The sequence below is a fragment of the Epinephelus moara genome, chromosome 22 (assembly GCF_006386435.1).
Source record: "Epinephelus moara isolate mb chromosome 22, YSFRI_EMoa_1.0, whole genome shotgun sequence".
Classification (NCBI taxonomy): domain Eukaryota; kingdom Metazoa; phylum Chordata; class Actinopteri; order Perciformes; family Serranidae; genus Epinephelus; species Epinephelus moara.
The window spans coordinates 28,875,282-28,892,347 of record NC_065527.1 but is presented as its reverse complement, the minus strand read 5'-3'; the positions used below and the strand labels follow the sequence as shown (position 1 = coordinate 28,892,347).

The following is a 17,066-nucleotide window of genomic DNA, read 5'->3' as shown; positions in this document are numbered from 1 at the left end:
GAACCTTATTTGAATAATATATTAACTGAAGTATATAAGAGTAAAGACAACAAACATCTTGTATCACGAATATATAATAGATTACAAAACTCCAAAAACTGTTCCACTGCTCAGGTCAAACAGAAATGGAAGAGGGAATCGGGCCTGGAGATATCTTTGGATGATTGGAATGACACTGGGTAGGGTCAAGCTAGGACCACCAATTCAAGATCCTGGCTGGAGTTCTGCTGGGAAAACAACAGATATTTTGTGACTCTAAAATTGAAATTCATACAACAGGGGCAGGATGAATGCTGGAGGCCGTGTGGTAAATCAGTGGCAGATCCCTTATATTTTTTGGAGATGCCAACTAATTTATCCATATTGGCAAGGGATTGCCAAAGAAATAAGGAACATCTTTGGAATAGAAGTTGATTGTTCTTTTGTAATCTGACCCAGGACAAATATCTTTTGGCCACGAGCAAGAAAGTCATTACACAGAAGTGGCTACAGGCCAGCCCCCCTTCAAAGGATGACTGGATTGCAATTATTAACAAACTTCACTGTATGGAGAAAAGTACCTTTTCTTTAAGACTGCGACTTCATCATTATGTAAGTTATTGGAAAAAATGGTATGTATACACAAAGGGATGTAACCACTTGACCAATTAGTTAAAAAACCCAGCTAAAGATGTAAATAAGTTAGGGTTATCAATCTCAGCAAGTTGTTAGTAGACACATTCTTGATCGTAAACTACACACTTGTTCTGGAAGGTAATTGTCAATTGTCAGACTATTGGAGGGGTCTTGATGGATGAAAGAGCCAAAAACAATAAAGCAAGTATAATTCTGGAAGAGAATATTAACCAGATGAAGAGAGTTTTTACAATCTGGCAACCAAACTTCGATGTTTAGTTGCATTAGTAAATGCTTTATTAACCATAAATATAGCCAGTGGATATAATTTATAAACCCTTTGTAATTGGTGACTACTTAGAAGGTGATTCCAAAATGTTTATTAAATCTTTTTCAGGTCATAGTATTGTAGCAACTCTTGGGGAGTAACGGTTCACAAGATTCACGGTTTGGCTCGATATGATACAATGATGTCATGGTTTGGTACATTTTCAATACAGCAAGACAGTATAAATGCCAAAGAAATGTCCTTGGTTTTTAGAATCGTCTAAGTATGAAAACTTTTTTTTTTTTTTTTTTGTACAAAGCAGGAATTACTGCCTGGCTGTGAACTATGTAGTATTGCATTGAGGAGTTAGACCATTATATTGTTTTGACTCTATATTTTATTTCACAAATGTAATAGGATAGTTCAATGTATCATTCAGTTTGTAACCAAAGGCCTCGTACCGAACAGTTTAATACAAATACATGTGTTGTTTCACCCCATAAGCAACACTAAGAGTTACAGGGCTTCCATCCAAAGAGGAGATCATTACATCATTAGAGTTGTTTGACTTTCCACATGACATCAACATAAGTCATAAAAGTGTTAATGTCCCTTTAACACTGAATACATTAACATTTAAGAAAATATTCATAAGTATAAAAAATTAAATTGCTGTTGTCGAGCACATTTCTCTCCTGAGAGATAACCAAATACATTATTTCCTAAATAATGAGATGGTTCCTCCTTGGTTAACTTTAGAAAGATTAATCTGTGTCAGTCCGAGCTGCACTGCCACTGCTGAGCACGTTCATTAGCTTTTCAGATTAAACAAACCATTATTCAATTAGTTCAGCTGTGGGAGTTTTACACAGTCAGTGCTGGTGATTAATACCATGTTTGGTGAGTTTGAAAAATGTCACCAAAGTTATTTATTAGGTCGAGTTGTGACGCAGGTGTGCCCATGTAAATTATTCCCCACATCTCTCCCTGCTCTTATTAATGTGGATCTGACACGAAACCCAACAAGGCGACTGGTGACTGGTGCAGGGCTTCGCTAAATCCCTCTGCCATCTCAGCGGCTGCTTTGTTAGAAGAGGATTATTCTTATTCCTCATTCACTTGTCATGAAAATAAACATCCCTGACATGAATATTACATCGATGCTTCCCAGAAAGCGAAAGGGGCCTGCAGGAAGGCAGAATTAATTCTAGCTTTCAGTTTCGGCTCTCCTATGGTTTCAATTTGCTTACCCTTGCCTGTATTTGACACCAGATGAAAAATGTTAATCAGGGCAATAAGGCCTTAAACCAAGTCAGACCTAAATTCATATTCATTCATGGAGATATTTTAGTTATAGAGTCTCTGAGCCCAGCGGCTGCTGATTAAAGCATGAATTAATACAAAGACAGAGGCCCAGCTCCATCTTAATGTTTTATCACCACTGGTATACTGCTTTCTGTCCTTACTCTTTCATTGCCAGATTTTAATGTCCATCTTCCACAGGCCACGTTACCTTTGTTTTAGCATTTTTTTTGATTATTATTTGCTTTGTTTCTTTAGATGACTTTATGGGAGTGAATGATGCACCTTTACAACGCACCTCTTTTTTATCTGAAATCACACAATTCAGGGTGGAATAAGAGAAGAACACCTCCCTCACAATGAAATGCTGTTGATTCAGTCTGTCTGTTGATGGAGCTGTTATTACTGTTGGCCGTGGTCACTTCTCTGCTGACAGAAACAAATCAAGACATCAGAATGAAGAGACCGAGCAGTCCATTAGAAAGTTAAAACCCAACCATTAGTATACATCTTTGGTATAAAGCATAACAGACCAGTTAGGTTAGGTAAATGTGCTGTTTGCAGGTTTCTGATATCTATTACAGGACCACACAATGAATCTAATCAATCAGCAAAGTGGCTCGCAAAGCTTTACAATTTCTTTAAAGCAACTATGTATGCTGTAGAGGCAAGACTCCCTCAGAGAAGTAAGTGTGTCAGTATGGTTGGTGTATTTTGTCAGCATAAAAGCCCGTATTATGAAAAGCTTTTTATTCTCCACCATCCACTTGAGTGCTTGAAATTGGATTTTTATGCCACACCCTGCCCACAGATAAAAGCTTCTTTCTTCTTTAAATCCATTAGTGGGTGTAGGCGACACCAGAAGCCCTTCACTTACCATTATTTTCCTTTAAAATAGAGCAGACCTAAGGGGTTACTCCGGGTCTACGAAGTGAAACCAATGCCGAAGTAGCTTAAACCTGCATTCTTTCTAATGGCCAGCAGGGGCGACTCCAGTGGTTGCAAAAAAGTTAGATTGTATAAAAATCTGTAACAAAATTACCCTGCTTCTGACTTGATTTATGACCTCTGTAATAGGGATGGGTGAGTACGTCATTATCTGTTGCTGTATTTGTATCTGTTCAACCAACTAAATTATCTGTATTTGTAGCTGTACTCAGAATGGGCTGGGTTTGAGCTGGAAGTGGGTGGGGTTTAATTTGAAAGAGGATGCGTCCTAACCGGAAGTTGTCATTTTAAGCCTGAAATCCATATGGATTAATCAAAAGTTGCTAGATTTATTATTCATTCAAAACTGGTGTACAGATCAATCTCAGAATTAGGATTCAGATCTTGTTTGATCATATATTTAAATGACCTAACATGACTTCAGCCAGATGACCTGATATGACTCTGACAAATCTGGGTAGGTGAGGAGAAGCAATTGTTCCCAGAACTGGTTATCTGAATAATAGGAAACAGCAGCTTAAGTGACAGGAAGTACCTACAGTTACTACAACGCTTGTTTGTCACACTATAAATTGTCATGATGTACCAATTCTTTGGCTTTCTCACAAGTAAACCCTCAAATGTCCAATCCCATGTGTTTTGATTCTTTCTATTCCTCAGCTATCACAAGACATAGAGAATAAACGCAGCTACCCAAACGAGGGTTTTCCTTGGTCACGAATACAGATATTGGAACATTTTACTCGTATAATCCTTGTACTCTTAAGAAGTACATAATCTGTGCTGGATAATTGTTTCATCCGAGTCAGCTCAACCGTACTCTGTAGGTCTTCAGTTTTCTTTTCCTAATGAGTTTTTGATCTTAATGGCTGGTTTCAAGTCTTCTTTACAGCACAATGTTATTATGGGCCAAATTCAACCCAATTGTCAGGACAAATTTTGGCATCTTACAGTAAGTGTCTGCAGCCACAGATACATTACATTTGTAGGTTATTTTCTAGTGTATACCTTAAAAAAATCACTGTGGTGTACTTGTGGTTTTGTTTAAGCACAACAAAGCACTTGGTTATTTTTTTGGGGAAAAAAATCATGTTTTGGTTTAAGATGGCCTACCAGGTGTTAGTTACACAATCCCTGTTGGAAATGCAGCGATGTCTCACTAAAAAAACAACATCTTTTTGTGGCACAATCCCAGCTGGAAACACAGAGTTGTCTCAGTAAAAAAACAACTGCTTTTCATGGCACTATCCCCAGTAGAAACACAGCATCACATTGATAAAAAACGCCCATGTTTGGTGGCTTAAAAGCTGCTAAAAACTCAGCAATGACTCGCTAAATAACAACCAGTTTTCTGCAGCTTGGCAGAAGTCTCGACTAGAAGTCACGCCATTCACCGTCCCCTCTACCTCCCGATGACAGAGTCAGCTATACTACGTCACTTTAGAAACGTTAATATGATACATATGATACAAATTTAAGATTTTGTGGTATGGACTGTAGAAATGTACAATGCCAACATTTTCTTCTGGTGACTGGGCTAGTCATTTAAAGTAAAATATACCATAATGCAGGGTACGTGTGGCTACCTTGTCCAAATATGGTCACTTCTGGCTCCAAAAAAACAAGATGGGGACAACAATCTGTAAGACCTCAGAACTGCAGTCTACAAACCAATGGGTGATGTCACAGTGGCCACAACCATTACTTTATAGAGTCTCCACAAAAAATAAAATAAAATCCAAACTGACACAATAAATGCTGATGTGCAGGTTAAAGTAAGATCAAATATAATCATCTTAGCATTTACAAGACGGCAATGAGCAAGGAAAGAAGAAATGACAATTAGCAAGAAATTAGTAAAAAGCAAAAATTAAAAACAAGAAAAATAGAAAAAAAAAAGAAATTACATGAAAAGAATGCTTAAAAATTATAATTATTCTGTAACATAATTTTTTTTTTAAATTTTAATAATAATTATAAATATAGTTTTTCCCTAGCTTTTTTCTTTTATCTCTATTTAAAAAATAATTTTCTAAATCTATTATTGTTTGGATTTTTTGGGGGAAATTGTTCAATACCTTTTTCCCAAAGTTTCTGAAAGAAATGGCACCAATTTGCTCAAGATTTGAAGGTTTAAATATGTGCAAAAGGCATCTGGAAGCAGCACAAGAAATTACATATTTTAGTATCCTTTTTATGCTCACTAATGTCACATTTTATTGTAGGGAGGGTTCTGCTTTAAATGGTTAGCTATGTAAAAAAAAAAAAAATCTCACTGAAGCTGTGTTATAACCACCTCTGCAGCAGCAGCAGCAGCTTTGTGAGGAGAGGAAAAAAAGTTTGGCATTTACTTTGACATAAAGTTTAGGGCATTTTCCGTGTCACCTCTCACGCAGTCTGTGATCTGTGGCTTTGAACGGTACAGCTATGTTAACAAGCTCAAAGTGCCGGTGGAGAAACACTTTGGGGCACTGTGACAAAGAGCCTGATGTTAGAAAATAAAAAAAACAAAAGAATCCTTTTCGACAGCAGTGGATTTAAATTCTCTGAAGCGACTTCCCTTCTCTGTCATTGTGCCTGTTGTTCAGTACGATGAATATGCAAGATTATCTGTGTGTATGTGTATGTATGTGCATGCATATAAGGACACACAATTAATCGTGTCCAGGCCTGGTCACCCATCAGATTTCTTGTTGCCCCTGGCAATTGGGTCACTGCTGAATGGTATCCATTGGTTACCTAAACATTCTGGGCAGCACAGATGGACAAAGAGAAACGGTGCAGCTGACAGCACACAAACACAACTACACACAACTTAATGTATTTCCCCTCTGATTCTAAAAATTGCTTCTGATGTCCTCTGTCTCTGTCAGCGCTTTGACTCAGCAGCTGTTTCACTGTTGAATCAGCCAAGTGCATTGTATGTTTACATTCACACTGGACAGCTCATGTTGAACATGTAGCCTATCTACTGTACATGGTACAGTCTACTGGTTTAGGAGCCTGCTCGAATCCTATGTAAACTGTAAATAGGGAAACAAGAGAATGTGAAAGTATATCACGCTCTGTAAGACGGGGGCACCATCTTTGAAGTACGTGCTTGATTACATCTCTTACCAAAGTGTATGCACTTGGTCCAAAAACAAGATAGCTGACAATATCCAGGTATGTAAGTGGAGGTAGTGCATCAGGGTCTGTAATACAGCCATGGGTTGCAAAGTCATATGGATCTATGTTGTTTATTGATATTAGTTTGCCCTAATACTGTTGCTCGACCACTGTAGCAAACACAACGCGGTCCTCACGAGACGGTGTCCCCATCTGAAAAGTTTAATATGGTGTGACATGAACCTCACACTCTTCATAATTCATGGGAAAGTACAGTCCCATGAATTATGAAATTTCAGAATAATTAACAGGTCGGTGAAGATTCTCAGTCATCCAGGTCATGGTAATCGTAAGTGCTAATATTGTGGGCAAGCAAGTCCAGTTCCCCACGATATTAGCACTTACGAAAACTCAACAAGGGTCAGTCACTGATATGTTCAGGGTGTCTGAAGGTTTATCCAAACTTTAGACTTCAAAGATCGACTTTTTCACTTAATTAAGGACCAGATCCACATTTGTGCCCGCAACTGAAATTTTGAATTTCCTGTGGTGGAAGTGTTTTCTGGGCTAGCCTCAGCACAAATCAGTCAAACTGGCTGAAAAGTGAGTTTTTCCTTATTGTACAAAATTTTTTCATTGGGCAAATTGGACCACTGTTTATTTATATTTCGTTAAATTTTAGGAAAAAACAGTAGCCCCATGTGCCCAAGGACGAAATAAAATATGAGAAAAATAACTGTAAGTGTTTAGTATCTATGAACTCATAACAAGCTGAATATCGATATGCACACATATGCAGCGTAAGATGTCTTCCATAGACATTCAATAAACAGCAACTTAGCGCCTTTCCTGATTTTCCTAAATCCTGACTTTGACTATTGATTACAGTTTGATGTTTTTTATAGATGTGGTGTACCTTCAGGTCCCTACCCAAAGAATGTCCATAACAGATTTCAAGAAGTTCTTAACTGCAAGTGAAAATGTTATGACCTTCAAAAGTGAATGTGCAATTTTAAACTCCACACAGAACTATACTAGGAACCTGATGACAACCTTATATGCAATATGGAAATGTTCACATTGGTATGGAAGCCGTGAAAGGCAAGGTGAAAAAAAATAAATTGTTGTGGGCATTGTTGGCCAAAAAAGTTTCTCTTTTGTACACGAGATCTCTCCTACCTATCTGATGTTGTCTTCTAGGGTTAATTAGGTGAGAAAACCATGCAGAATAATATAAAGGGCATTGAAAGTTCAGCCAAATGTAGCATAAAGAAAAGGTTTTACCTTCTCAGTTAACTAACTACAACTTTCATCTGTAAAACATAATGGAACTGTGCAGTGGAGAATCCCAGCAGATAACCCTTTGCTATTGATCAGAATATTGCTGCTACTGACAAAGAGCTGCAACAATGATTGTGTAAACCCAGTCTCTCGGCTGGTAATTGAAATGCATGTGGTAGGCCAGTCGGAGTTTCATTGTAACGTTAATGCAAAAAACATGAATCAAGCTCTTCCTCTTGCTTGCTCGCTGAGTAGACTGTGTATGTATGCGCGTGGGAAACTAGACGTTGCAGGTGGGCGGTTTTTGTGTATCTATGAAATTAAGTCCTGCCAGCGCCATTGCACAGTTCCATTTTGTTTCACAGTGGACATTGATAGTTGAACCTTTTGTTTATTCTGCATTTGGCTGAACTTTCAATACCCTTTGCATCACGTATGATATGTTCATTCTGCATGGCTTTGCAAGGCTCAACAAGCCTATGAGGGACAAAATACTTGATATGTAGGAGATAATATCTCCTAGGTGATAATAATAAAAGGTGATCCTATGTAGGAGATAAACTTAGGAGATGATATTTCCTAGGTAACATAGGTGTAAATGACATAAATATAGGAGATAGTATCTGCTTTGTAGGAGATAACCTTTTTTTTCGCCTTGCCTTTCAGGGCCTCTGTAAATTACTGTAATTCAGGACTAAGGCTTAAAACCAGTTTCTCTGTCCCAAATCTTCACTTCTCTCTTTTCAATCTCCCTTTCCTCTTCTTTCCTTTGCTATACCTGTACATTTCTCCTCCCCTCCTCCTCTCCTTCCCCCACTCTTCTCCCTCCCTGCTCCTGCCACCCCCAAGCATGGCCGTACCGAGTTTTCCTGGGAAGGAATCAATGTAAGTCTCCTTGTTTAAATCTCCTTCTTTTCCTTCTTGTTGTTGTCATTTTGCCCTCCATCACTCACCCACTACCTTTGAGTACATAAGTTGACATCCTACTCGTTTATCCTTCCACCACTTCCTGCCACTCTCTGTCTCTTATCTCTCTCCCACTGCTGTACCTCTCTCTTATCCCCCAGTTTTTCTTTTTCTCCCCTCAAACTCTCCCTTCCATTCGTCTCCTCGCTTGGCCCTCTGCTAATCTACTGTACTGCAAGCCTCATGTATATACAGAGTCACAGATAACAGGCTGTAATAAGCTTATCTTATCCACAGCTGAAGCCTTCGTACAAGTCCCAGTTTTTACTGAAGGCGCTGCATGATGAAGTGCATCACTGCTCAACTGTTTCTGTACCTTCAGCAGAATTATTTGCACAATGTGAATTTTGTTGACTCAGATATGCCCAGAGGCAAATAATCTCACATAGGCACGCTTCTGTTTCAAGCAACAGAGTCTGGAGAAATGTTCTTATACACAAAGACCTTGCTGACCCAAAGGGAGCACTGTCTGACTTTGAGATCGACTTCTAACTCTTGTAATTGTGGTTTGTTTTCTCTAGCCAGGTGGACCAAGATTGCATCATGAATTTAGGGGAAATGCTTGCGAATTTGTTACAAAATGAAATGAAGTTTTATTAAATTTGTCTTGCAGCCAGAGGAAATTTTATCCTAAAGTTTGCTGAAAACAGTGTTCTTATTTGCAACTGGTTTGAATGATGATGAGAGCCCACAATGCTGCAGCACTTACTGTTTTATTTCTCCAGAATTCTTTTGTTTTACGCATTAGTGTGACTGTGCAAGATTCAAAGGCACAAAGGGATTTTGTGTTTTTTTGTTGTTGTTGAAAAATACCATGGATGTGTTAAGAGGATACATGGATACATCATTGGCAGTGGGGCTCCGTTCATTCCTGTGCAAGTTGCTCTGTGGCGCATGGAGCCAAAATTGCTCTATTTCTGTGTGAAATTACCCAGAAGATTGGTGTTGTTTTGGCATAATTGGGCCCAGAGAGCAGGCGCACTAGCGCGGCCAAGCAGCCAACTTCCATCAGCCAAGCGGCTGACATCCGGTTTAGCGCTCTGCTAACTTGAATGGGGATGAAATAATTTCATCATGACTTACTAAATGTTATCAGACCAAATGGATTTAATCTTGATAGTGAAACGAGTCACTTTGCGGGTGCTGTGACTCAGAAAAATGTATCCATTGATTTACAGACATCTCTTTCCCAATGTAAGTCAATGGGAAAAAGTCTTTTTGTTGTACCACTGTTTGGCCACTATAAAACTTGGCTTCAAAGCCCAGCACACGTTCTGAGCCTGCAAAATACATATTCACCTCTGGATATTACATCTGAGGCTTTAGTGCACATGAGGGGTGTAAATCACAAGTTTCATCATGTTATGATTATTTTTGATTCTTTGGACAACAATACAATATTTGCTGACATCATAAAGCCTGCCACAATACAAATACAATCGATTTAAATAAGCAGCCTGAGACTGATATGAGACAATATCAGTAAATCACTTTACTGTCTTCTCTGGGCCGCTTATCATTGGCTGCCTGGCGCTAGTGATGGCCAAATGAAGCCTCGTGAAGCTTTTTCTTTTTATTAGCCCACTTTTTTTTTTTTCTCAACAAAAGATCGAAAGCATATTGAATTGCCATTCTTTGAGCCTCCCTGTTTAAACCAAGAGCGCCATCTAGTGGGCACATAAAATAAAGAAAATGCTTCATGAGGCTTCATTTGGCCATCACTACCTGGCGCTAAGCTGCTAGTGCTCTTTCAGTATTTAGAAAGGAGTTGTACTTGGAGGGAAGTGGTAACACAGATGTGCCATAGGAATTTCAAAATAAAGGTGCATCTCGAAGATGATAATATGTATCAATGTTTTTGGTGTGCATCGATAATATTGGATTGTTGATCATTGAATCAATATATGGATAAGATTAATGTATCATTATACCCCTCGTGGACACATGACTGATAGAGTAGAAATCCATGATAATCATTTGCTATAATAACTATGTACATGTGCATCCGCAGACTACCTGACTGTTGTATTACTACACCATATAATGTTGCTGTTACATGCAAAGGGTTTACAGCAGATGGGATAACACATCAGTGATACTCCACTTGTTCGCCACAGAGGGACCAGATAATATCAGTTTGCCTTCATACTGTAATTAATGCACTTTATCTCAAAATGTTACATCACCACACAATCCCCCAGTGGAACAGAGTCCACATGTTTTTCCTTCTATTTCCCACTGTAATTAGCTGTTGTGAAGACCTCATTAAGAGCCAGGCTCTGTCTCTGCGGTCATTCATTTGCTGGTTGCTCTGCCATGAACACTGGTGCCAGGAAGTACAGGAGAAATCACACAAGCAATTTTAAGTTGGTGTGCTGCACATCCATGTGTGCTTGATCTTAAGGTCTGTAACTAGATTCTTCTCTTTCTGGATTTAAAAGTAAATGTGTTTTTTGAAGCTGGGATAGGCAAAAACAGCAACAACAAAAATGCAGAATTTGAAAATACTCCCTCCTCCTGCAGCTCTCCCCTCTCTGTCCTAAGCCCCTCCCACCAGATGAGCAGGGGCATATACACAGGCTTCATATAATAACCCTGTGTTTCCCATACATTCATTTTATTAATTATTTATTAGAATTTCATTGTAACATTGCCTACAGCACATTCACTCAGCCTCTCCTTGCTCCTGTCTCTTATCAGACCACAAATGAGCCAAATTAGCAAACTAACGTTAGCCACCCCATGTTTCCTCCACCTCACTTTCCGCCACTGTGGACTGCTTCGTCGGGAAGAGAGCGGGCTGCAACTATGGAGATGGGACTTAAGTCGATAGCCAGCTCAAACCCTCAGCGGGCTAGTGGCCAGCGGTAGTGCTGGGTCTATGTTGGCATAGATGAGATGCATCACGTAGGCGGAGCCACAAATGGTTGCTGCCAGCTTCACTGTGTGTGTATTGAGTTTTGCCACGTGATAATGCAGTTTGTTATGCACGGTTTATTTTAATGTGAAATGTAAAACCACCCACAAGGCTGCTCTGCTGCTTCACATTGCTTCTGGTACAAGGTATTTAACGCATTGTACTTATTGATCACACAGTTCTGTGTAGTTCATACCTGTTAGTAGTGATGGCCAAATGAAGCCTCATGAAGCATTTTCTTTATTTTATAAGCCCACTAGATGGTGCTTTTTTTCAACAAAAGATCGAAAGCACATTGAATTGCCATTCTTTGAGCCTCCCCTTTTAAACTTAGAGCGCCATGCAGTGGGCTCATAAAATAAAGAAAATGCTTCATGAGGCTTCATTTGGCCATCACTACCTGTTAGAGGGCCACAGAGCCATACAAAGAAAAAAATAGACTAGGCGCATAAAAATAATGTCGAGCAGCACGTACCTGTGCAGGAAAGCATGGCTTCCATGGTCAGTGTAGCAGCTTGAGTTGATTATAATGGATGAGCTGTGGGCATGTGGCGGCAGTCATGCCACATGGGGATTGTGTATCCCATGAATTTTGGCTGTAACCTGTGTAACAGCAGCAACAGAGAATTTGTTGATCTACCAGGGAGTTGGGGCTATCTGGTCCCCCGGAGCTTGGGATTGCGCTGGCTGGATTTTGCTTTCTGCAGCTGCTGACCAGATGTCCATCTCAATAGCGTTGCCTGCTTTCCTCCCAGTGAGGTGGTCTGTAGCAGCGAGAAGTAAGACAGAGACCACAGTGTTATTCAAAGCTCTAGCTAATGCAAAAGTCTTCCACCATGGGCTAGATTTTCTAGGGCCTGAAAACAGAGCCAAGAGGAGGTGCAGAAGTCTAGTTCTCTCTCAGTTCTCATGAATTAAATTATGCTCAAAGGTTGTTTGGGTTTTTTTGCCCAATGATGCCAAATTCAAACTGCCTATCTCAACTGTCATTTCCTCAAACACTGATTCTGCTCTTTAAGTGTCCTGGAGAGGAACAACATGTGGAATATGATGACCTTAACTATAGCACAGCTCTAATATTATGTCATGTTACCATTTGAGGCTGTATGGACTGATAATGCTGGGAGGGTGACATGTATTCATGTGAGCTCTTACACTAAAAAGGTGAGAGATACCCAAGGACATTTGAGATGAGTAAATGAGCCACAACAAACCAAAACATGGTTTCAGAGCAACAGGATGGCCAAGTGAGAGGGACGTCTCTTAAGAAGCAACACATTCTCTCATTATCAAAACATCTCCTGTTAAAATGTACCTGTCTGAATAAATCCATCTCTTGGCTGCTGTTTACCCTACCCCGCTATTTGTCCATCTAATCTTTGAACCATATATGACAAATGTTACTAGTAAAAACACGACATCCATCAGTGCACGTTTTTCATGATGATTTTGTAACAATTGCCAGCTGTTGTGTTCACCAAAGACTCCCTGTTGTCCATTTAAAGTGCTTTTGAATCACCACTTAAGTATCATTTTTTTCCATCTGGCCATGGTATATCTATAATTCTCGTCTTTTCAAGCAATGATCCCTGCAAGCCATTTACAAGGTGTTTGAGTAATTAACCCTCCTTTCTTATTCCCTCTACTACAACCTCCCTTTTCTTCTTCTATCTCCCTTAACTATTCTCTGAATCTTCATTCATCTGCTCTCTTCACCTCTATTTTTTATTCCATTCTCTCCTATTGTCTCTTACATTTATATCTTTCTCTTTCATCTCTTTTTATTTTTTCATTTTCCCTGTCACATCTCTTCTATTCCTTTTCCTTTTATGCTCCCTCCTCTTGCGTTTTCTCGTCTCTCTTTATTTTTCTGCTCACCCTCTCTGCTCCCCCCCCCTCTCTTCAGTTGTCCATGGAGGACACTACTTCCATTCTGCCTCGTCTCAAGAGGAAGCCCGCCCAGACCTATGGGATCGGTGCCCTGGCTAAGTCCTCTCTGACAGGTGTGTCAGGTGTGTGTCTGTGCTGCTAGATGGTAAAACAGCCCCCATGTTGCCTCCAGGTGCTCCACAGAGGGTCGAGGGTGAAGTTGTTGTTGAGAACAGACGGGGATGAAACTTCCTTTTTCCCTGCTGTGTAAAAGATACTTTTTGGTTTCTTTCAGTGTGATATTCAGATGGTTACTTGGTGCCAGAGCTGTGCAGCAACCATATGATCAATGTGTGGTTTGGTTTAACGGTAATAGCCAGACAGAATCAGCAACGCATTTTAACCAGAGCTGCCACAATATAAATGTGACATACTGTGTAAACCAACTTAAAGACATCTCAACTATCTGATTGTGACTGAAATTAAAATCTGATTAGTGTTACCACTCATGCAGCATTATCTCAGCAATGTTCAGGTCTGTACGGCTGTGGCTAAACAACCAAACCAGTCATTTCACTTTGCAGAATGGAGTTTAACAATCAAACATACACAGTAATTTGGCCCAACTTTACCACAAGGCAATGTAACAGCAACCAACAATAAATTGTACTGTCATTTCAAGTATGTGAAAGTGCACATGCCTTATAGATTAATCAAATCTGTCCACACTCTATTAAATTCACTTTTTTCCTCTGCGACTATCTATTACTAGCTTAGCTAGGAAAACGAAGACTAGCCACTGCTATTGAGGTTTGGCGAAATTTAGAGGATAAGGTGCCAGACAGCAGACATATGATGTGCATTTTAGCTGATGTTAAAACTTTTTTTAATGCAGTCTATAGGCTACTCATTTTTACCGTTGGAGAATTTAAGTTTTTCCTTAGGCCTGCAACAACACTAAATAAAAATTAAAATCTAAAAAAAGAAAAAGCCTATTCATTTCCATTTGATTTTCTTTTTGTCAGAGCCACAGAAAGCCACTAGAGAGGGGCTGAAGAGCTGCATGTGGCTCTGGAGCAGCAGGTTGGCTAGGCACGGTCCAGTAGGAAGAAGAAATTGACACATGAATTCCTTCCTCATAGTATTACAAAGTGCTGTGCAACGCTTCCGGTCTCGTAAGCCTTTGAACTCGTCAGTCTGTTTTTGAAACCGTCGCTCTCCTTTAATAGTGTAATCTGTACCCAACATGGTCACAACAAGAGAATCTTGCATGTCAACCCAGTCGCCAGGTGAAAATGTTGGCATTTTAGGTTTCTGCAAACCATGGATACGTTACATCTGTATGTTTCATAAATATCAGCGTCTCTAAGGTGATGCAGTATATGAGCTGACTTTGACTTTGGAGCCGATGGTGGATGCCATAGCACCTAGGTGAGATATGCCTGCTGAGCAGCATTTCCAGTGAATTTTTAGCAACCAAACATGAGTGTTTTTTAGTGAAGAACATGACTGTTTCCTAACCATGACCAAATGGTTTTTGTGCCTAAATCAGTTTCATCTATCCCCTACATAATAACATACAAATGCAATATATCTATAGTTTGCAGAAACTTACGATACTTACATTTATTCTGGTGACTGGGTTGTGGCATTTTTTAATACCCTACATTTTTGGTCTGAAAACCCCCAATTTAGTAGCCTAAACAACAATGTAACAAGTTAAAAGTAATACAATGATAACACAAGAAGCTTACTGCTTGCTGGGAAAAAAAAAAAATCTGGACTATCTTACAATCCATGCTCCAAATAGTCATACTACAGTAGTTTACAGCTATCAAGACAAGCTAACTAAGAAACCAATTATTAGATCACTGATTTTACAACGTCAGGAACGCCATGGTCACAGTTGAACATAAAGTCTTTATCTATGAGCATTTAGATTATATGTATCATTCAAGGTGGCCATTTAGGTAAGATTCTTTGGCTGCAGTGATTTTTTTGCGCATTTTATATTTTTATTACACAGTAGAAAGCTAACAGGAAATCAGGGCAGAGAGACAACAGAGGTCCTGGTCAGACTCTAACCATCAATGTTTCCATTTTATGCTTTATGCTTAAACCCCATTAGGGTGCCAAAGGCTCCACTTAGGTTTAATTTCTGTGTCCAGAGCAGCTCATCCTTTGAGATTTGTTTGTATGATTAAAGACTCCATTCTGCCTGTACTCTCAGTTGGTTTCTGCACTGCTCTCAGGTGGAAGAACCATCTGATGCACTTGGGAAAAAAACAGGAATTATCTTTTCACTTTTGCCATGAAGGACGCATTTCGTAATTAAAACCTCAACAGACAACTTCACTCTGGAGCAGGAGGAGGAGGAGGAGCTTGGAACCAACATGGCCGCCCCTGTGGGTGCCCCTTCCTATATCACTCTCTACTTTCCCTTCTTTTCCATTGATATCAACAGCAAACGTCAATGACAGACACATTTCGCGAAGTCATTGATGGAAATCCAATCAGATCTTTGATTTCAAAGAAACTAAAGTAAGTGAGATTACTTACTTTAATTAATGACTGAAGCATCTCCACAGGCGTGTTGGGACATGTAGTGTATCTGTAAAGTGGCAGTGCTGGTGCTGGTGTTGCTGGTGGTGGTGGTGTGGCCGATATTTGTGAAATAGTGACTCCTTTGTGCCATGTCGTGACTTCAAGTGGCTGGTGCCTCTTGTGTGCTATCTTTGTGCTTTAAACTGTAGTGCTCTGTGCTTTAAGTGTAGCACCTCAGAGTGTCTGTGTAAAGAGTGTTCTTTGTTGTGTCTGGTGCACTTTAAATAAATCTGTTGGTATAATTTAACAGTGTATAGAATTATTTTTTTGAGCCTTTGAATAGCCAAGACCCCAACACCCGCCCTCATCCTTCATCCCCATTCTTTCCACTCCTATTTCCATCCCCAATTAGACTCTGCAGGGAGTGTTTGATTTTCAAATGAGATTGCCTCTCTTTGTCTTTGGGGAAAAACTGTTTCTATTTATAACTCCGCCTGTAACTTGCCCCATGGACCGGGGGAGCAATTTCCGAAGCTCTGTCTCTGTTTATTCATGCCTGTTTGGTTTTAATTTAATTTTTTATCGATCAGCCTCTCTGCAAGCATTTGACTCAGAGTATATGTCCCTAGTTTGAATCCTGTATTTGCATCTTAATTGGGCAGAGATTTGCCAGTGGACCCTTCTCCACGTTGTGTTTACACCCATGGATTACTTTCCCCTGCCTCTTTCAGTCTCTGTAACACGTTTCTAATTACCCAAAGTCTAATGAATCTCATTTATTCTGTTTACCAGGAGATGAGTAATGGCTTTAATCATTAATATGGGTTTGTCAGCATTTCGGCCGTCATCCTCGTCCCTTTCTGTCCAATTCAACAAACTCTAATGAGCACACAGGCAACCCTGTCCAATTTGTCACGATGGTCCGCTCTTGTCATCTGACCTGTGGCCTGTTCTGCAAAGGTCTTCATTATTACATTACAGATTCATCAGTTAATTCATTTGATTATTCAAGAATTACTCACCGGATCCTCAGTCATATAAATATCTGAATATTTCACACTTTTAGTTAATGAGATCCCAGAGAGGTTGATACGTTGAACTCAAAAAGGCATCTTTGTCTGAATGCCAAGTGGCCGGCAGCCAGTTCTTATCATAATTAATATTTTTACAAAATGTGTTGAGTTCCAGGAGAAAAACTCTCTAGAGTTTGAAAGCAGTAGTGGTTTAAAGGGACAGTTCACCCCAAAA

The 17,066-nt window shown here is 39.6% G+C and overlaps 1 protein-coding gene across 7 annotated transcripts in view; it reads left to right on the top strand.

Annotated features, from left to right (window-relative positions):
- The window catches only part of LOC126383770 (protein FAM131B-like), a 97,628-nt gene that overhangs the window by 58,546 nt on the left and 22,016 nt on the right, over positions 1-17,066 (top strand). For 3 of the 7 annotated variants that reach the window (XM_050034434.1, XM_050034431.1, XM_050034429.1), the window contains exons 3-4: positions 8,372-8,407; positions 13,312-13,417. The exons of 1 other annotated variant lie outside the window; for it this stretch is intronic. In XM_050034434.1, the coding sequence (XP_049890391.1) occupies positions 8,372-8,407; positions 13,312-13,417 (142 nt within the window). The remainder of the gene's footprint in view (positions 1-8,371; positions 8,408-13,311; positions 13,418-17,066) is intronic. 3 more of the 7 variants (XM_050034430.1, XM_050034433.1, XM_050034432.1) reach the window with 3 other exon arrangements.